This window comes from Corvus brachyrhynchos, unplaced genomic scaffold (genome assembly GCF_000691975.1).
Source record: "Corvus brachyrhynchos isolate BGI_N302 unplaced genomic scaffold, ASM69197v1 scaffold83, whole genome shotgun sequence".
NCBI lineage: Eukaryota > Metazoa > Chordata > Aves > Passeriformes > Corvidae > Corvus > Corvus brachyrhynchos.
The window spans coordinates 13,103,591-13,125,757 of NW_008238464.1; the positions used below are offsets into that span (position 1 = coordinate 13,103,591).

The following is a 22,167-nucleotide window of genomic DNA, read 5'->3' on the forward strand; positions in this document are numbered from 1 at the left end:
GTGATTAACCCACACTCACCTGAGACTATACTGCATGAATTCAGCTCTTTGGCAGCATACGTTTCATAAACCACTCAGAATAAAACAAATACACCTGCACCTCCTACAGAAAGGCAGGAAAGTCTACATTTAGATGCTTTGTATGAGAAAATAATGTAGCAATCCAACTGCCAAATTCATCATTCCACAGCACATACTCCTTTAGAGAGTGTAACTTTGTAATGCAATTTGAGATTGACCTCAACCAGTTAGCTTCAGTATTGCATTTGGTAGCGTGTGGTTTGGTTACTGAATTCATCAGTACTGTTACAGAGCTCTGTGCCACAGGAAAACCTCCTCAAAGACTCCAGTGATCTCAGAAACTTCCAGAAACTTCCCCTTCTTGACTCGCATGTGCTTCACCACTGCTCCAGAGGGGAAGCCCAGTATGCTTCCAGCACAGCAGTGGAAGACATAATACACTTCTCTGTAGAGGATCAGACAAAATATCTGGGAGTGGTCACTGCTTCAGACACTCAGACTTTCATTCACCAGCATTTGTGAATCAACACTCTCTCACAAGACAGAAAAATCATTGCTGAAGGCTGTTTTAGTTCATTTTGACTCAAAACTGAGTAAACACACTTAAAAATTCAGTAACCACACCTGAAATGCCTGAAAGGCATTAATATTAGAAATGAAGTTTCTTAAATTTGCTCTCAACAGTAACTGATCTCATGAGAATAACTACTCCCTTTCAACCCAGTTAGTTTAGTGCACCTTCCTTTCCATGTCATCTGCATGGCTGTTGCTCTAAAGCAGAATGAATGGCTCACAGGGTTTACACACCTGAGAGACAGTTTAGGGACATTGCTTCCTTTCCCCGGTGAATCCCAGCATGAATGCGGTGCCTCCTGGGTGCCTATCGAGATTCTATCTAAATCCTCTCAGCACAAGGTCACAGAGATTGACTAAAACCACCTCAACTTCATTTTAAATGCTCAGTTTCTCTTTCATCTTTCCCTGCTGTCATGCAGTGATTGACTTGAAAATGTTCCTTATGGATTTTGATACTGAGTAACAGACAGAAGACCTAAGCAATCTGCTTGACTTAATGGTGCTAGAAATATCCATATTTCTGGTATGACTGTGAGGGAGGTGCAGAAGCTGCACTGACCCTCTCTCAGATGTTCATTACTGACTCCATTTTGTATCATGACACTGGACTGAACCACCATACAGGAATTTGAAAGGCACAGTTACATCAGATGTGAATACAAATTTTATGTATTTTTAACTTGTCATGTATGAGTTGGTACCAAGGGCTCAGTCATACAACCATCTAGACATAGATAGTAGACCATGACTTCAGGTAGACCAGGACTGCTCAAAATCAACAGAATGAGAAGAGATTACACTCAAACCATGAGACTGAGCGTTGACCATAGTTGGTTTTTGATCTTTCAATGCTGAAAGAGCTAAACAGTAAGAGAAGTTGTGAAGTGTTTCCAGAAGGAAGTTGTTTCTGTGTGAAAAAATTGCTGGCATATGCTAGGCAATACATATTTCTTTGTGCAGTCATAGCTGAAGTAATGGATGAAGAAAACCTATCACTGTATCAGATGGGATTTCTGAAGTAGGGCAAATTGCAAGGTCAAAGAATAGATGTTCCTGCAAGTGATTTCAAAGTATTAAGACACAAACCAAGCATTTTTGATTCACAATGGACAAAAAACGTCCTTATAACAGTAATATTGTGCAGAGGGTTTGCAAGTCATACATATTGCCTGCATCTAGCTAGATACATGTTTAGAAAAATGATTTCCAGATGAAGAGCTTGAGCAACTGTTAAGATAAGAATGCTTTCAAAAGACATAAAGGCTATATATACAGAGAATACAACAGTCAGATGAAGTTTAAAAGTATTGTTTTAATATACTGAGCTTGATATCTCAATGTCTGGCAGGCAACTTTCAGAAAGATATCAGAGATTTTATGTGGATAGCAGAAGCTTAGGACAGACATCTACGTAAATGATAAGCACAAACTAGTTAAATTTATTTCTTCAGTAAAAAAATAGCCTAGAAAAAAGATAAGGTTGGGGAGATGGAGGGTGAAGAAGATCTGACAAATATTATACTGGGAAGAACCAAAGGAGAAAAAAATCTCCAGGAGACAGCCGAGGTCAATTGTTTCAAAAGCAACTGACAGCAGAGATAATGAAGCTGGAATTTAGGTTTTGACATTTTGTTCAGAAGCCGTACAGATGATAGTTATAAGTTAGGCTTCTTCACTTAATTCACAGCATAGATCTATGACTAGGATGTACAAATGGTCTTTGTTTTACTTAACTGTGAAGCGTGATAAAAATAAAGCCTAATTCACTCTGTCACAAAGAGTTCAGTTTATGATCTATGAGAATTCCATGCACCAGTCTGAAAGGAGTAACATAAATCTTTCTCTGAAGTTCTGGACAACAGTAGAGAATAATAAAATGCATTTTACTCTTGGGATTGTATATATATACACCTCTATCTCATATATACCTATATACATATATTTGCATAAATATATTCTAGATGTCTGCATAGGTTACATTTTATGCTCAGATAATTTGGACCTGTGCTTTGCATTTTGCCACTGTAGCCATATGCTATTTATTAATGTGAAGAAAAGCCAGCTAGAACTGTTTTTCACTGGGCATCAAGGGCAGGGATAAAAATGGTTTGTTAGGAAAAACCAGCTAAAATGCTTGATACATATGTAAGTTTCCTTAGACTGCAGTGTGAGCAAATTTTTAAGACTGTGGATGAGTTAGGAAAAAGGCAGAGAAGGAGTTACATAAATGACACAGCCATCATGAGTGATCACAGAAAATATCCTTATAGCAAGGCAACCCTTCATTTTGATAGAGATAAATCCTTTGTTTTCTTCAGTGTACAGCAATTAGGCTGGTAATATTGACATGTGATGTACAAAGGGGAGAAGACCTGAGGGATGCAGGAACAGACTGCTAGACAGAATTCACCTCATATAACGTTACAGATCTAAACCACAGTTATCTGCATTTGCATGAATATATCTATCCTCTGTTTGGAGACAACTGGGAGGAATAGGCAACTCCAGAATGGAGTCAACTGCCTCGACATATGTGCCTCAAAATGAGATGGTTACTTCTCTTATTTGACTATAAAAGAAGATGTGGCTGATTATTTTAAAGGTAGATTGCTAGGTTAGGGCAAATGAGCCTGTTTTTTGTTTTAATTCTTCCTTTCATTTCCTTGGATTTTTATAATTTTGGGGTGAATGCTCAACACGATGGCAAAAATCCTACAGAGTTGGAGAGAGGTAGACACCACAACATTACACTGGTACTGTATAAGAAGCTGAAATTACTCTTATCACATTATTATTGTGTTTTATTTACTTGAATATGTGTTAGACACTGATTGTATTCATCTGTCACACAGTGATAAAGAAATTCCTTGCAGATAAAATTTCTCTTTTAGATATGACAAGAACCCCACAGCTCTAGCAGGCAGGGGTGCTGCTGCCCTGTGCATGCACACAGTCTTGTGCTTCCCAGTATTAATCTGTTCACTTATTCATGGAATCACAGTGTCAGAGAATAGTTTGGATTGGGAGGGACCTTTAAAGTTCTTCTGGCCCAATCTCCAGACAGTGAACAGGGACAGGTTGCTCAGAGTTCTGTCCAACTTGACCTTGGATGTTTCCAGGGATGGGACCTATACAGCCTCTCTGGCAACCTGTTCTACTGGATCACCACCTTCATTTTAAAGATTTTTTCCTTATATTTAGTCTGAACTTACCTTCCTTTGGTTTAGAACCATTACCCCTTGTCCTGTCTCAACAGACCCTACTAAATGTTTTAAGTGTTGAAAGACCACAATGAGGTCTCCTTGGAGCCCTCTCTTCTGCAGGCTGAACAACTCTAACTTTCTCAGCCTTTCCTCAGAAGAAAAGCCAGAAGCCAGCCCTCTGCATGGAAGAGATTACAGTGGTTGGCAATGAGGAGACTCTGCACCCTCACATTCTCCTGAACTAACACAAGTATACCCTCTGCAAACTGGAACAAGTGAATGGACCCAGGAAGTGTTTTCCAGTGCTTTTCTAACAGTGCTTTGTGCCTTTCATTGCAAATTCTTGCTATTAACAGCAGATGCTTAAAGACCCTGCAAAATAAAAACCTACCACATCTCTTCTGTTTTCAATTGAGCTGGAATGAATTGTTCTAATTCTGGCATTGAAATCAAAACACCCTAAATTACAGTAATTTGTTTCTCTTTGTGAGTCATTGTACGCTCTGAGACTGCACATTACTCAGGCTTTCAGTAAGGGTCTAATCCTGTGGGCTTCTTCAGGCCAAAGATCTCAGTTAAGTGAGGTGGGGCTCTGCTGTGTGGAGAACCCACCCCACAGCCTGGCTCAGAGCACAGTGTGCTCTCTAGTTCCAGACACAGCCAGATCCTCCAGTTCTGTGATGGGGAAATACACAGTGTCACCGACATGAGAAAACATCTTTCACTGCTGAGCCTGTGATGTTGATTGCTTGAGCAGCTTCTGGTTGCTCATGGGAACTCTGCCAGGCAGCAATCTGCTGCAGCAAGGAGGCAGCCCCAAGGGAGAGGATAACACGTCTCCCGGGAAATAGGGTTTGGTCCCTGCTTTCCCTCCTCTGGCTGCTCCAGGCTGAGCTCCAGCTGTTCTTTCACTCCACTCTGCTGCAGTGGCTTTTAACCATTTCTCAATCCCACTTCCTCACACTCTGGTGGCGAAGAATGCAAGATGAGGAGGTAGGAAATGCATCCCAGTTGTTTGAAGCACCTAATGCTTCCTGGGGCATTCTGGGGCTGCTGGAGGTAATATATTCAGGATTATGAGGGTGAGTGTATTTGGTTTATGTAGCAAGGTTTTGGTAGTGGCTGGGCTGCAAGGATTATCTCTGTCAGAAAAGATCAGGAACTGACTCAGTATCCAACACAGATACTCGATCAGTTCTAAGATACACCTGCCAGGGTCCAAAGCTGAGCCCATCACTGGTGTTGATAGTGCCTCTGTGACAGCATTTTAAAGAAAGGGTAAGAAAGGCTGTGCATAGCTGGGGGGGAAAGGAGTGAGAAAATGTGATAAAAACAGCCCTGAAGATGCCAAGATTGGTGAAGAGAGAGGGAGATGAAGTGCCCCAGGTGCCAGAGCAGAAATTCTCCTGCAGCCTGTGGTGGACTGTGGTGATGCAGGCTGTTTCCCTGCAGCCCACGGAAGACTACGGTGAAGCAGATCTCCACCTGCAGCTGTGGAGCTGCTCACACTGGAGCAGGTTGATATGTCCTGGAGGAAGCTGCAGCCTGCAGAGAGAGGACCACACAGGAAAAAGGTTTCTCACAGGAATTGAGGACCATGGGAGACTCATACTGGAGCAGTCCACCTCTGAAGGACTGCATCTGGCAGAAGGGACCCACTCTGGAGCAGTTCTTGGAGAATGGCAGCCTTGAAAGGGCCCATGTTGGAGAAGTCCATGAAGAACTGCATTCCATGGGAGAAAGCCCATGCCAGAGTAGGAGAAGGGCACCAGAAGAAGGCATGGCAGAGATGATGTGTGATGAACTGACCACAACCTCCATTCCTCATCCCCATGTGCCACTTGGTGGGGAGCAGGTACAAGAGCAGGGAATGAAGCTGAGCCCAAGAAGAAGGGAGCGGGGGAAAGGTTTTTTTCATAGATTTATTTTTATTTCTGTGTCCTACTTTTACAATTAATTTGCAATAAATTACATTAATCTTCCTCAAGATGAGTCTGTTTTGCCTGTAGCAGTAATTCTTGAGTGATCTCCTTGTCCTTATCTCAACCCATGAGCTTTTCATCTAATTTTCTCCCCTTACTGAGGAGGTGGAGTGAGAGGGGCTTGGTGAGCACCTGGCAATCAGCCAAAGTCACAAACACAGGGAGGACTGAAGAAAATCCTATCACTACTATTTTATGAGGAATATCTAATAGTAGCACCTCAAGAAAAAAAAGTACCTGTAAGGTAATCAAGGCATTCCAACAATTTCTTCTCCCTGGTAAAATCGAGTGCGAAAGTATCAAAAGTATCGTTGAGATTAATTTCAGGAATTAGAACCTGGGAGGATGCAGTTGCCATGGAAACCCTGTAATGAAAAGAAAAATGTCTTTTAGCCCTCAAGGCAAAACGAATTTCATATCAAGGTGGACCTGATCAATATGATTGTTATTGCTTCTCAAAAAGCTTGGCAAAAGCCTCCACATGTATTTTATTTATAAAATAAATATTTATTAAGTTAGGAACTTCTTCTTCCACTTTTATTTTTGAGAGCAAGATCTCCAATTTTTTTTTTTTATTGAGCTTAGGTCTAACATGCAGTGTCAGGTAAGATTTTAACAAAATATTGGTCAAGCAACAATATACCTTGAATTCTTTTTAATCACCCATTGAACCAAAGAAGAAAGAGCACTATAATTAACTGAGTTCTAAGCAATTCTAACAGATGCTGCATCTCTCCCAACCCTTGTTTTCCCAAGCAGTTCCTTGCTCCAGGCATGCCTTGGCACTGCTGTCCCAAGGGCTTCATGCAGTCCCCACACCTCCTCAGCTGTTCAGCACAGCACACTGCTGTTAACTTCAAAAGGCACAGGAGGCAGATAAAACAAATAGATGTCAGCATGGTTTATTTTAAAAGGCTTTTCCCTGCAAAACATGTGTGCAGACTTATATTTCCTCCAAAACTGAAAAGTTTCCTTGCCTACCTCATTTCAGGAGCTACATCCACATTTTCTCTGTTCAGATGTAATAATACAAAGATACGAACTTTTCACAAGAAAAATGCCATGAAGAAGCATTTCTCAGACCCTTCAGCCTGGTATCTCAAAATGCATATTTCTGGAGACCTAGATACTACATATGTTTATGTAGTAAACATATGTAGTATGGTCTGAGGAGAGAGATCACTAAATCTTTTGCTACACAACAGAAATTGGGCAAATGTTTCAGTTTGGAGGTAAACAGACAACCATGCGTGCCATGTATGTCTGTTATCCGTCATTCATGACACATCTAATCAAAGTATTTTATTGCTTCAATTTAAAATTTTCCCAAATTAGAGTACTATTTTTCTGTAGACAGGACTGAAATAACTCCAGGACAAATGGTGACTAAGGACTACTTTTTCTTTTTTTTTTTTTTTTTGTGTAGTATTTTAGGAAAATACAATAAGGAAAGTCAAAAACTGAGCTGTACATCTCATTGTCTTCAGCATAGTTTTCAAAAGCTGAGCTGAGGAGGTTTCCTAGTAAATATTCTTGTTACAGTCAGTTTTCAGCATTGTTTTTCTTGCAGCTGTGGATGTAGAACTTAGTTTAAAGTAGATCCTAGGACCGTTTGGGTTTTTTTAATATCACCAGGTATTTTTGGACTATTTGGGCATACGCAAAGGGTGCTCTGTATTTACATGTGTTACAGTCAGTTTTTGAGGACATCAACAATTCAATATTTCAGACAGCATGTTGCCATATTAAGTTCAGAGGATTGAATTTTGTCCTGTAATTCTCCCTACTGTTGACACTCTAAACACTGACACTGTACTTGATTGGAAAGCGTTTTTCTAGGATAAATGTATTTCACCTACTGTAAATAATGCACGGCCTAAATAATCAGAGTGTATGTAATGACTTTGCTTGCGTAGCTGCCTGTTGTGCTTAAAACAGAATATTATACTGCAATTACTTTGAAATGTGTGGATGAGGAAATGCAATGAGCATGATTTCAGGAGACTGCTTTAGCTACTGGAACTCTGAGCCCTGGTGAGACTGTTACATGAGCAGCCTAAAAGCAAACAAAATGTTGCTCACCACATGAGAACTAAGAGAGTTACTTGTGAGGAATAATTTTTCAATCCAATTTTGCCTCTTTTTCCATTTGCAATTTGTCTGCGAGCACTTGGTGGTTTTTTTACCCTTAGTTTTATTCACTGCTTGGAATGATTCTCTGATTTTCAGGGTGTTCACAGCCATCTCATTACAGACAGCAATCTATGATAGCCAAGAATTAAGTTTGATTGGGCACATATGTCAGCTTGTCTCATTTCTGCTCTCCCAGTGTCCCTCCTGTGATTGTATTTATGATGCAACTGCTCACACTGTTCAAGTTCAAAACGGAGCTTCTCTGAATATTCCCTGGTAGTCAGTTACAAAGCTCTGTGTCTCCACAGGTTTCTGCCCTACTGCTGGTTCTGCTGAATACTGAAAAAAAGGGCAAACCCCCACCTTCAGCTTTTGATACCTGTAGTTTTACTACTGGCTTCAACTGGGATGCCATAATGTTGCTCGGTGACAGAATACAAACCACGGTCTGAGAGACAACATATAACTCACTGCCTTGCCTGGCCTTGCCTGGCTTTGCCTTTTTCAACTGATATTCATGTCTCTGAACCTGTAACAGGCAACCCAGTGTTGCTGGCTTATTTATAAAGTGATAATTAGCTTTGATGAAGACTGATACAGCACACCAGAGTAGGTGATAGAGTTTAAAAAACCCCAAAATATAATAGGAGCAGAGAATTTCATGCTTTGTATTTGGGGGAAATTGGCTGGAAAATGTGAAGTTATAATGTGAACCCGGAAATACAAAAACCAGCGATTTAAAAAAATTAATAAAAAGCCTACTTTTGATGTCTTTCTTCTTTGTTGTCCATATTCTCCTTTCTTTAAATTTTTTAAATTTTTTAAAAAATTTTTCTGATTGATTTCTAAACAGCTGATATTAGAGCAGAATATTTTTTCATCAGAAAAACTCAATGGGAATGTTTCAGCATTCACAGCATTGCACTGAATACCAGACCAAATTTTCAGATAGCATGGTACTTATCTTTGAGATCCTTGATATATCTGGCATGCTGAAGAGGAGCCAGGATCCTGAAAGGAGTAGAAATTGCCTGCACCCAGGGACCCAACACAGCAACTGCTGTAACTTCCAAACCCCTTGGACTGTTGAATCTCCATCTCTTCAAGATGCATGGTGCAGGTACACAAAGTTACACACTTCATAATCTTGTAGCTTGCTATTTGTGAAGAATATGAATCCATTAAGATAATTCCCAGTTTCTTCTAAGGCATGTACTTGCTGCCTGATTTCTTTATCAATTTCAGAATTTTACATGAAGTAGGAATTTCAGCCACAAACCTGTTTTTATTAGTGTATTTAACATCAGACCTCTGCTTGGCAACCATTCTACCTCTTTTACTTGTGCACGGTGTTACTGTTCTAGCTCTTAATTTGCACCCTCTTTTGACTGCTCCTCTTCTCAAAGGGATGTTTTGATTTAGCATTACAGTGAGGTTCTTCCCACTCTGGTACAGCATGAACTAGCCTTTTGCGGGAATATGTCAACTGCCCCCCTGCCTTTGACCACACCTGTGATGTGACAAGACAATACAGCAACTATGACAATCCAGCTGCCTTAAAGTGTGATTTTCCTTTTCATTGAGAGGAGTGTCTCCTTTACCTTTCAGTGATGTTTTTAGCTGTTTGCAGGAAGCGAGCGTGATCATTCTCCTTCAGCGACTGCTCAGCCTGAGAGATGAGGGATGTCGAGCGCTCGATGCACTGTTTGCAGTTTGCAATCTGCTGAGCCAGTTTTCTCAACCTCACCACCTTGAGTGGAAACACAGGAAAGCAGTCATGTCTCTAAGGTCACAAATCATGACTGAGTTTGCAATTCAGAAGCAAAGCTGGGCAAAGGAGCAGTTAGGATGAATGGCTTTGGTGACAAGAGCTTCTTTCACACAAGCTTTGTGGTGAACTCCATCTAGCCATGTAATATTTTTAATAAGGGACAGGCACAGCCTTTCTGCCTAAATATTTTCCACATGGAAAACAACAGGAGAGAGCCAAAACAAGCACAGCTGGCCTATTTTCCAGCAGAAGGAACGTCATTTCCTGGTAATTTCTGCTTACATGATAACTAAGGGCTATTTAGATAACCATTTCCCTGAAATTATGAGATCTGTGTTAGAGGCTACTTATAGATTAACTACTGTTTTTCTATTACTTAGGTGAGCTTCATAACAAAAAAAATCTGAAAATAAATCTTAACAGAAAAAGACTTCAATTCTATTAACAATACATGCCTGACCTTCTCATTATGTGCTTTTAGTAAAACAGGGTGTTTTCTTGCTGGATATTTTTAACTGGACAAAAGCACAGTAGTGTAGGAGAGCTGATTATTATTACTGCAAACATACGTGCTGGAGATAAACACAGTAGATGTGACTGTAATCATTAGCTGAAAGGTTAAGGAAGGGCACAGTCCTCCATTTAAAGACAATGTTGGCTAACAAAACTTTCAGGAACTACAATAGTTCCTGAAAGGTCTGGGAGTCCTTCCCTTTGTTATCACATCAGGATCATAGTTTTAACAGGAGTAAGAAATAGGAAGGAAATTAAATAATTCTGGAGTTTAGAAAGGCACATTAAGACCCAGTTACATGCAAAATGAGGAAACTAACAACCAAGTGGGTTGGCAGAAATATCCAAATTTATAATCAAGATAACATTCCCAATCTCAGGAATTAGGGCACAAACTATGAAGTTGCTGAGTTGTCTTTCAGATATATTGGCATCCTAAGCAGTGATGAGGGTATCTTAGTGCATGTGTCTGACAACAGAAACAAGTAGCAAAATAAACATTCTTGAAAAACTTTCCAAATAAGATATTGGCCAAATGATTTGTGTCATGTAACATTTGTATCTCTTTAAAGATAGAAAGAAAAAAAGAGGAGAAAATGTTTGGAATGCACAGATTTTGATACTGCTAATGATTTGATCAGCTTCTAGGATGAACTAATTCCATAATATTTCCTGTAACTGGGCATTTTCAGAGATTACAATTCAGTCTACACCAGCGCAACCAGGGAAAGGCTCACTCTCACTTTTTTTAAAAAAATTATCTATTTATTTACTAATTAATTAACAAGCAAACAGTGAAATGAAATAAATGTTAACTTGTGAATTTTTTGCACTAGAAGGCATGCCATGATTTGTGATGTCTATATATGAACTATATTTTTGACTTGATTGATTCTTTTTTATATCTTCAAGAAGATGAAGATGATAAATTGAAAAAGGAAGAGTCTCATCTCACTCACTCCCCACCCACTTCTGCAATGGTAGGAATGACATCTGCCCTAGGATTATCTTACCTAGTTGATATTTCCTTCTTTCCTGTCACATCTCTGTGGGTTTTTATCAGGTTTGTGTGATAGGTGAGATTAAGTATGGAGCTGCACAGGGTTTTCAAACTTGTGTAACTGAATCTGCAGCCTTGCAGGCACAGCTAGAACCTAGTATGTGAGTGTTTCCAGCTCTGTAGCCACACCTACAGTCCTACAGAGAAATTTGTCTTGCTCTACCTTCCAGAAAGACCCTTAGCCATAGGTCCCCTTAAAGGAAGATACCTTGGGGAGAATTTCCTGTGGCTTTTCACATGGGTCTCTTGAGACCCTGAAATCTTTCAACATATACCCCATTTGAGTCAAAGCATTCCAGATCTTAACTGGACCTCCACTGATATAACTTTCAGTTCAACAAAACAGAACAAAGAACAGGGACAGATTCTGATAACATCTCTATTCAAGTAAATTGGAGTCAATTGTATTAAAAATCTTCCATGCTAGTGGAAATTAGAATATATCTTTGCAAGCAACAGAGTAAGTTTTCTACTTCATTGGCAGCACATCTGGTCTCTGCATAGAGAAACACAGCTGAAACAAAAACGAAGAAGGCCATCTACTTCATTTGAAGGGGATTATATTTTGTTAACAGCATGAGGAAATTCAGGTTTTGTCACACAGTGTACGGGACCTGTGGTTTCAAACGTGTTTAAGTTAGCCCTTGCCTACAGGCCTTTCATTTCAAGTTAATTGGAATATCTTGACAGCCACATGAACCATTTAACCTGCGCTTGACATTATTCCTTTGCTGAGCTTTTCCCACACAAGAAGAATGAATATCTGGCTTAGTTAGTTTAGGAGTTAAACAGTAAACACCTTGTATGTAGAAAATAAAAACATAAATTCAACTCTAACGCATTTTTGAATTAACAGTTAGCTAGCAAAAGATGTTGAAACTTCAATATCAGAGATTTTTCCTGCTCAATGTGTTTGCTACTCATAATCATGGAAGTTCAGGACTTAGAAATGCACACCTAATTTAATTTCTTGCACACTTTTGAATATATTTTTTTGTAAATAAGTTAAGACTTCTTATTCTCACAAATGGCAATGACTGGAACAAAATTTTTATGCAATAGTATTTGAATAAACAATTGAAGTACCTAGGGAAAAAAAAAAGATAATTGCAAGACGATTCTATATGCTGTGACATTTTGTTAAAGTTAAAACTTTGGGGGAAATACTGTCAGGCACATAACAGAGTGAAGGAAACATTAAGTGGACATAATTTAATTGTCATTTAGCCTTCATGACCACATTTCTGGTTTTATCCTTAAAATCTGTAATCACCTGTAGTGAAAGAAATTCCAAATACACAGTTGAGGTCTAGCATACTAATCTTCAAGGATTTCATTCTTCTTTACATGAAAGTAGCAGTAGCCAAGGACTACGCAAGGACTTTCACAAATTTCTGCTAATAATATCTGCAGTAAAAAAAGCTGCAATCAAAAGGAAACAGTGTTGACCCACTTGTGATCTAAAGAATTAAAGCTTTTACCTTTCCTTCCTTGATTTTGGTTCCAATTATTTGTCGTCTTTGCTGGATTATTTCAATGAGTTGGTCACATTCTTCCATTAGCTTGGTTTCTTGGCGGGAGGCATTTACCTACGAAGTAAAACATTATGATTAGCAAAACCTTTTTTTGACATTTTCCTTTTCCATTTTCTAATTTAAAAATCGCAATTTCTAAAATGTTGGGTTTGGCTTTTTTTTGCTCTTTTCCATGTATGATCTGTGTTATTTTAAGTCCCCTCTTTTGGATTTTGTGAAGTACTGAATTGAATCTCAATATCTTGTTTGCAGGAGGCAGGACTTGCAAATAGATAATCAGATATTTCTAACTCCAGTGAGAAGTCTGTTCTGGTGAGTATTGAGTGGTGTCAGCTCTAACACACATCAGTGAGAAGCGAGGTGTCTTCAGGAGGTGCTTCACACGTCACAGTTTGCAGCCACATAAAGCACTGCAGTGAACACCAGTGCTCTTAGGAGCACAAGTACTGGATCAGAGAGTCCATCTGGTGCAGTATCCCCTCTCACTGCTGTTAGTGCCAGCATCTGTCAGTAAACAACGTTAGGGGGAAAGGAGTACCAACGTGTGTGATGACTCCCACGAATGTTTTCTTGTCCTCCAACCACTTGCAGCTCAGTCTTCTTGAACCAGACACAATTAAACATCATTACTAATACTCAGAATAATTATATTACGTGTATTTATTTAGTCTCTCCTTCAAACCCTGGAAGTGTTGGGAATCTGCATCATTCTACAGAAATGAGCACCACAGCTTAACTCACAGTGAACAACTGCCTCCTTTTAGATGGATTTGAACCTATCTCCTTCCAGCTGCATTTAATGATCCCAAGTCCTTTTACTGGAAAGGACAGTGAATTACTGATACCATCTATACCCATATATTGGTTCCTGAAAGATTCAAATTACCAAATATCCAACTATACCAAAGCATGTGTTGGCTGTCTTAATTATTCCTGTTTTGCCTCAGCAATGAATCAGATAGAAAATTATGCGCTCATGTAGTTTTCTAGAGTATAAATATATGAAGAAATGAAATTTTTTTAGTGCAAAAAGCACTTTTTTAGTGCAAATATTAGCTTTCTATAGTAAATGTTGACTTCTTTTTAAAAAAGAAAACAAAACCTATAGTAGAAAAGTTTGGGTTCTTGGATGAATATGTTTTGTTTCTGAAGGAGACTGACTTTTTCAATGAAAAGTGAATATTCTGTACAACCAGAAAAAAGTGCTTCCCCTTCAGCAGTTGCATGTTTAGCTTACACATAGCTTACACAGTCAGAGAAAAAGGTAAAAAGTTCTAATCATGTTAGAAAAAAAAAATAAAGAAAAAAAAGAAAGGACATTTCAGAGCTATGTTCCCATTTGCACTTTGCTTAAAGAGGGTAAGAAGGTAAAGCAGCTTTCAGCCCTGGCTAATTGCCCCTACAGCCATGTCACCTTTTCCACTGGGATAGTAAGAGTCAGTGGTGAACAACAATGGGGAATAGTTTCAGGTGACAAGTAACTATATTGCACCTCTTGGTTGTTTTTTCAGTCTGACGAGCCCCATGATCCGCATCTGTATTCTTTTCTTTCCTTCCAACAATGTGTTTAAACATGCATTTACCTGTAAGCACATTATGGAACTCATTAAGCTTAAGCAAATGCTTATATATCTAAATTTGGACCAGAACCAATTTTACAAATAACCTTCTTATGTGAAATACGCAGTGTCCTCCAGGCAAAGAGGGACTTGTTTATAAAGACCTGCTTTTATCAAGGTTTTGGATTATACATCTCAAATCTTCATAAAATTAGTTTGCACATTTTAGAGGCTTAATTATTAATCAAGACATCAAGATTATAAAGAGTGAATACATTTGTTTCTGGAAGGGGTCATATGTATTTGCAAGTGTTGATGAAGATGTAGAATGTATTCCCACCATGCTGTTTTAGGTGCCCATGGATCTCCTTACATTTGCTGTTTGCCCTGCCTGGCTTCTCACCACAGTCCATGAGGAGAGACGGAGCATGAATCAGCTCACCCAAATCCTCTAGCAGTGCCACTGTCTCTTCACTGATAGCTCAGGTAACCTAGAAAAGTGAGTCAATCAGCACTGTTCCTCCTATTCCCTCTATTCCTGGTGTCCCACCACCTCAGCTGCATCGCGCATCTTACTTGGCATGAAACTCTGCAGAGCTGCTTTCAACAAGCTGTACTGTGCACCAGTTTCCCAGCTCTGATTTCAGTTTCACTAGTGGACTGAAATTCCACCAAAGAGCAGGGAATCCTACACAGGCTCAGCCAGAGGCAGCGATCACATCTACTGCACGCGGGCACAGCTCCTGCATCAATACCAAGGTCGGCTCACGCCACAGCCAACTTCAGCACTTAATTACAGTAACACTTTTAGCACTTAGTTATGGTAACACTTCATGGGATTTTTGAGTAGCTTCCACTCAAAGTGTTACTTCTAGCACCACTTACATCACCAATTTACTTTGTCAAGCAGACCTAATTAATTTTTGGGATAACTGTCTTGAAACACAGAGTTACAGGAAGGTTAAGTCAACATTGTTTCATTTAATGCTCTGGTTGATTTGAATAATAATGTATTAATTGGATCTTAACCTAAAAAGCTCTACACTAAGAAAAACAAAATGCCTGGAAAAAATCTCTGGATTTCTTAATGCACTGACTGCAGACTTCTCTTTTTCTTTGAAATCTGAAAAGTATACTCTTTTATAAACTCCATTTGAAGACATTTCCAACTTTATAGCTTGGACAAACTTGTTAAAAATGAAAATAATATTCTAAAATTATATGATATGTCTGAGCTTTGTATGAAAAAAACCTCAAACATTTAATATGGGAGCTTTTCTCAAGCTGAAATACTCCTTAATCACATTTTCAGCCCACAAAGCCTCTGATTCAGTAATAACTTTATAATCGAGCACATGCCTAATTTTAAGTGCACTATATTAGCTGTGGCCCTAAAGGGACTATTTGTGAGATTACCACTGAATATTATTTACTTGCATGTTCCCAACGAGTTGTATGTCAGACCAAAGGCACATGGTCATGTGTCAAAGAGCCACAGGCATGGATCAGGGCTCTGCTGTACAGGTGCTACAAAAATACCAGAATAAGAATTTTCCTTCTGCTTGAGTCCTTTGATGAACAGCAACCTTAACAATAACTTCCAGCTGGGCAGTCCAAGGAATGTGAGCTCTGTCTGGTGAAAATATTTGAGGTTTTACATTCTACATTTTTTCCACATTAAAAAACAAGCCCTCTTTCCAAGGAGTTTGTTAAGAGACTGAGAGCTGCCTTATAAAGGTCTGGTGACTGTGTCACATACTTTGCGAGAGACTTCAAATCATACAGAGGGTTGATTTCAGTCTGGGCCTCCTCCACCCAAGATGAATGTTGATTCCTTAATCTGATGTATCTGTTGTCTGAGAGTTTATGCTAGACTTGGGGACATCTTTCTACAGAAAATTTCACTGACATGAAAACACTTAGTTTTGGCATCAACCAGTTCCTTAAACATCCATGTCCAGAAATACTTTGAACCTAAAGCTCTGTCTTTTATTGGTATAATTTTTATAAACTTATTTTCCATGCCACAAAACAGTTTTAAAACTGACTAGGAGGCCTTATGACTTAGCAAGAGCTATGATGTCTACAAAGAAGAAAAAGGACAGATTCTAGTCCCCCTGCTTTTGTGGGGAATTTATTCCCATTTCTGTAACATACACAGACCTCAAATACTTTACTGAAAAAACCCAACAACTTTGCAAATTTCAGGTTTCTTTCCAAGTTTTCCAGACAGATGAGTAGAGACTGTTGCTCTTTGCCTCAGGAAGTAGGTGTAGTTAAAATAAAGAAAAATGGGGGTTCCTCAAATATCTGTCTGGAAGCTGGAAACAACAAGGCCTCCCAGCCCAAAGGGGAGACCAGGCCAGCTGTTCCCAGCTCCACAAGCTGAGAACTGATCGGGAAGATGTTCTGCCCTCTGTAGAGGCTTCCTAGGCTTTCATCTTCAGGGACCTGAGTTAAATTGCAGCTTAGCTCATAAGAAAATGAATGTGGTGGTTTCAAAGTCCCCAGCAGATGTTTGGGAAGTCACAAAAGTACAGAATGACTAGAGATTCGAGGTTACAGTGGAGCTTCTATGGTTAATTCAAAGCAAACCGAATCAGAGGGCTGGTTTCATAGCCACGAAAACTTCCTCAATGAATATACTGAAGCAAAGGATTTTTTTAGTGTCTCAGCAGAATTTTTCTTGCAAGAGCAAAACTCTCCATCTGAGATTCCTTATGGATGAGGCAATTCTCTCCACAAGTGGAAATCCTCATGTGTCTTTTTGGCAAATAATCTCTAAATGACAAGCAAAATAAGACATCCTAAATTACAGGGGGTCTGCTTTTTAAAGGCTACACTGTCTGTGATAAATTCATCAAAACCAGAGCAATTTTTATTTACTAGTCATGTGCTGTTTATGCAAAATGTAAGAAAGTAGGTTGTAGGAAGAGTCTGATCTTTGGAAATTGCGACATGACTTTGAGTTTCAGCTTCATGATTTAAAAATTGTCTCAATTCCTTAAAAAAATAAATTCTTTGCAGCTGTGGCTGTACAGGCAAAGAAGAGGTATGAATTTTTCTTTATGCATTTGAGTTGATGGTTATAGAATGACTATATACTCACAAGAAAACAATTACTGTATATTCACAAGAAGACAAAAATACCAGAAAAGTAAATCAAATTATTCCACTCAAAACCTGTTACATCATTGTCACATAACTTCACTCTATATTTGAGCCTGAATTTCTTCTTACACAAAACCTAGAAACTGAGATTAAAAAAAATCTAAAATTTTTACATATAATGGCCGATACCTATTTGTTCTAGGAAAACTTTCTTCATTGTCATGTAGATGTGGAACACATTTTCTTGGATCCCTAGATCTTGGTCCCTAGATGAAGTAAAGGATTATACTCCTCTAAAGAGAGAGGCCTGTTTATTTTACTTTTTGTTGTAAAGAGAGTAATTTTCTTCACAGAGCTACAGTACATCAATGTAATATTTTAAAGTCATCCATGTTTAATTTATTTATTTAATGGAAATACAGAGGATAGTCATTAATGTATATTTATGAAAAAATTTCTTCCCTTTTTTTTATGACCATACTGAATGAGAGTTGTGGATTCAAACTTTCTTTATTTCATATCCTTGTTTGATAATACATGTTGTTTAATTTAGTCTTCTGCAGAGCAAAAGCAACTCTTGGAAAATAACTTTTTCAGATTTATCCCTAGTCTGCGTAAATCTGATTTTATCTGTGATGACAAACTGTGCCTTTGGAAATATGTGATATTAATCAGCTTGCCATCTGAATGGATCTTCTACAAATTCTTTACTCTGAAATGGTGCAAAAAAAAGAGAAATGGTCATCTTCCATCTCAAGTGTGCCAGAGGCTTTGTTTTTGTTTGCATTCCACATCTATCTCTAACCAGGAGACCTGTGTTTAGAGGCAGTCTCAGTGCAGGTTAAACAAAGGTCAGTGCAAAAATATGTCAGCTTACTCTGGCTACGTAGGAATTTTGTGCATGAAGGATCGATTAGGCCAGGATAGCTAAACCACTTTGGGTCAGGCAGATAAGACTATCTGCCCCAATCTTGACTAAAAGTAAACCTTTTTTAGAAGACTGAAGTACTCATTTTCCTTACTAAAGTATTGTTTTAAAGTTTTTTGTCCTACTGTGCTTTGAAGCACATTGTTGAGAAACTAACCAGCAAGACATCAAGAAGTCCCCTGGTGACATTTACAATCTAATCCCAAAACAAAAAAACCCCCAGAATTCCATGGGGGAAAAAATTATAGGAATCCCATTATTTTTGCTTATTTTTTTTACACTTTATTTTAGTCCTTTCTTTAAACCTAAATAATGAAAATACTTTTAAATTGAACAATATTTAATTATATTGAGCAAAATATTCCACTTCATGTGTTTCATTTAGGGTGGAAAAACAAAAACTATCAAATAATTTCGGAAGTTTAAAGGACTGCCCATCCTTTCATGATGTTGAAACTAGTGCACTTGTAAACAATAGTTCAATACTTAAAACTGTCAGGCAGGATCCAGCATCTTTAGTGTAGTGTTTAACATGCTCACAAGAGGACCAGTGCCTTTGGTCTCCTTGCCGCTCTAGTTACTCTTTAGCTGTTTATGTTAGGCAGAAAAATGAGGAATTCAAGAACATTTTGTTCCCATTGATGCCATGAAGATTTTTGCCTTTTCTTTTATACCCCTGTTATACCTTTTACAGCTTCTGTATTCCTAGTGCTTTTTGCCTACATTCTTGGACTTGTTTGTCAAGCTAAGAGACTAAACATTTTAGAAACTTTGTAATTAGGGATTAGTGTGCCTCAGACCCCAAGGTCCTCTCCAGAACATATTCTGTAAACCAAGATAGAACCATCCAGGGGAAGGTTCCTTGGGGAGGGGGGCTCACTTGAGCCTCTCACTGGGGAATTTTTGATAGATATGCTAATTAGTAAGACCTATAATGTTAGACCAGATCTTTTCCTATCATGTTATACCCAGTGTTGGAGGGACACAGAGATACAGAGACACAGAGACACAGGGAAAGACTCGGTGGGGTGCATCTCGATGCATATGACCTGGACGTGTACACCTAAGGATCCTTAAAAATAAATACCAAGGTAAAATCCCTTTTCCCCTTCTAACCGTGTATGCCTCTTGATTTTAAGACCAGGAAAAGGCATCACCATAACAATAAAAGTCTCAGAGACAGTAGGTTCCATAAATTGACATTTGGACTGACAAGTTACAGTCTCTGATAGCAGGCACAAAATATTACCTGCTGCATTAGTTAACCAGTGGTTAATAGTGAACGAAGCTACATTTACTAGTCTAAGGAAAAATTCTTGCAAGAATATCAGTCTAACAAAAATCTGAACATTTGGATATGAGACAAAACAAGAGGTGGAGCAAATCAGAACTGGCCACCTTAGCAGGCAGTGGCAAGATCTGCTATTAGTTTATATACAATCTGTGTGACCTCTTACCATAACTATGACTCCAATTTACGGAAGGTACAAAAAATGGTTGTAACATACTCCAGCACATGCCTAATCTGTACATAAAATGTACACATAAGTGCTGCAGTTCCACAGTTAGGGCAAATTATGCATTAGCAATTTTTAAAATCAATTTAATAATTCTTTAGGGAAATAGTATTTGACTACTAGGCTACGGCTTACTAGGCATGCAATTTAGGACATCCTTGAATGAATATTCTGTATCACCATATGCCATGCTGCTTGTTTTGTCAGTTTTTATTTCTGAAGTTTCTCTTTTCAGATACTATATAAAGTTTTAGACTCTGACTAGGGCGTACCTGAGGTTTCCATTGAATGAAATCAACTTTTATGAGAGTGGAATTAAATGTAGAATGAAAGTAATTAGAAATCAAAATAGATCATGCCACATATTTCATCAAATTAATGTTAGTAGAGAAAGAGTCTCCTGTACCTTCTCTCATTAGAAACTCTCTGTGAAAAAACAAGTGCTGTAAACCCCATCTTAGGGTTTTATGAATATCATCATGTTTGCTAATTTGTACCTTCCTGTGAGTGATAACTCCCAGTTTCCTTCAACTCATATTTTCCTGTCTATTTCAGAAATAAAAAAATATCACTTACTTTTAGCACTTAAATATAGCAAATAAATGAGCTGCTGAACAAGCATTTTCACAAAAATGGAAGATAGTGGGGCAGAGGAAAAAGCAAATTTTGGTGGAGATCTATTCCAAATTATCTGCCAAGTTATCCCACATATTCCACGGTGAGGGTAAGCACTTATCTAACCCATTGGTCCTTTCCTAAAAAACCCCCAAAAATCCCCAGCAAAATAGACTCCTTATTCCAAATAAGGAGTGGCTCTGAAGGCCATTTGTTGTGCTTCAGACAGCAGGATTTACATACAGGCTTTCCAACTAAATTTTCCTATAGAGAACTTCTCAATTTACTTGGGTTTTGACAAAAATAATCCCAAATCTCAAGGAGTGAGTACCATGAAAATTTGTGAAAACAAAGTACTCACTGTTTTTTATGGTCACAGACAAAGCCTCTTTATTGTTCAAGTGCCCTTTGGGAATTGTATTGACAGCTGAGTTTTGATTTTGCTGTCTCTCAAGTAACAGAGCAACCATAGGTATCTCATACAAAAATTTTGCATTTTGTTGCAAAATTTGAAGGAACTATCTTGTAGATGAAATCTTACCAGAAATTCAAAATTCCATTATTATGTAACTTTCGTGTTTGGCTCATTTCTTTTTTATCAGCCATCTATAAAAATGGCAACAGCAGGATTTTTAGGTTCTGCCATTTTCTCTTCATTGGTTTTGCACTACTGTTTTACACTGATATAAATGCATCTGGTATGTGTGAGTGTTGAGTATCTATGCCAGTGAAATAAAGGTTTTTTCCACTTTTTGTGCAGCTGATTATATAACATGACTATTAAAAACACCATTTGACATACAAAAACCCGATTTTTGATTGGGACCTTTACGCTGAGATTTAGCCTGCAGCAGATCTTCAGAAGTGAGCTAGAAACGGAGCATTTCCATTACATACAAAGAGCAAAGGATGCAGCGGATTGAGGGTTACACAATTAGAGGAAAATGCCTCCTCTTCCTTATACAACCAAAGATTATTTTACAGTGTTGTCCAGAATTCGCTTCCTTTGACGTTTGGTGAATTCAAAACAAAACAAGCAGAAAGACTGAAATACAGATGTTATAAAGCTGTCTGCAAGCAAAACCTATTTCCTTTCTCCTCCCCCCTAGATAATTGCTGCAATTTCTCCTCCAGCTGAGTTCAGATTATATTTCTGTCTAACAGATGAGAAGCTTCATGGTATTGACTATATAACAGACATTTAATCATGTATTTCCTAGAAGAGATGAGAAAAACAGACCAAAAACAAAACTCAAATTGCCTAGAAAAAAAGTAACTGGCATAAGAGTCTCATGCTCAAATTTGTGCCTTATGTCAATGAATGCCGTGATCTAAAAGACTTGTACAGAAACCTCACACAGTCATAGAATGGAAATTATGACAAAGAAGCAAATTTTCTGTGACACAGCACTTTGTCGGCCAGAGAAACCTGTAACACTAAAAGCAAGGGGGGAGAACCTTTCCTGATTCAACTAAGAAGTGGCTAAATCCTGAGCTGCATACAGCTGGAAGAGGCACAGCCAGGAGAGCAGGATGCAGCCCATTACCTTGCATGTGGCAGGCCTGCAGGGGGGTGGCAGTGCTGCAGTGCTCACAGGCAGGGCAGGTGTGCTAAAGGCCACACTGGATCACTCCAGCACCCG

The 22,167-nt window shown here is 38.6% G+C and overlaps 1 protein-coding gene across 5 annotated transcripts in view; it reads right to left on the reverse strand.

Annotated features, from left to right (window-relative positions):
- MID1 (midline 1) overlaps positions 1 to 22,167 on the reverse strand; it is a 171,406-nt gene that overhangs the window by 15,418 nt on the left and 133,821 nt on the right. For all 5 annotated transcript variants that reach the window (XM_017737163.1, XM_008635890.2, XM_017737160.1 and 2 more), the window contains exons 4-6: positions 12,741 to 12,848; positions 9,517 to 9,665; positions 6,020 to 6,147 (exon numbers count right to left, since the gene is read on the reverse strand). In XM_017737163.1, coding sequence (XP_017592652.1) covers positions 6,020 to 6,147; positions 9,517 to 9,665; positions 12,741 to 12,848 — 385 coding nt within the window. The remainder of the gene's footprint in view (positions 1 to 6,019; positions 6,148 to 9,516; positions 9,666 to 12,740; positions 12,849 to 22,167) is intronic.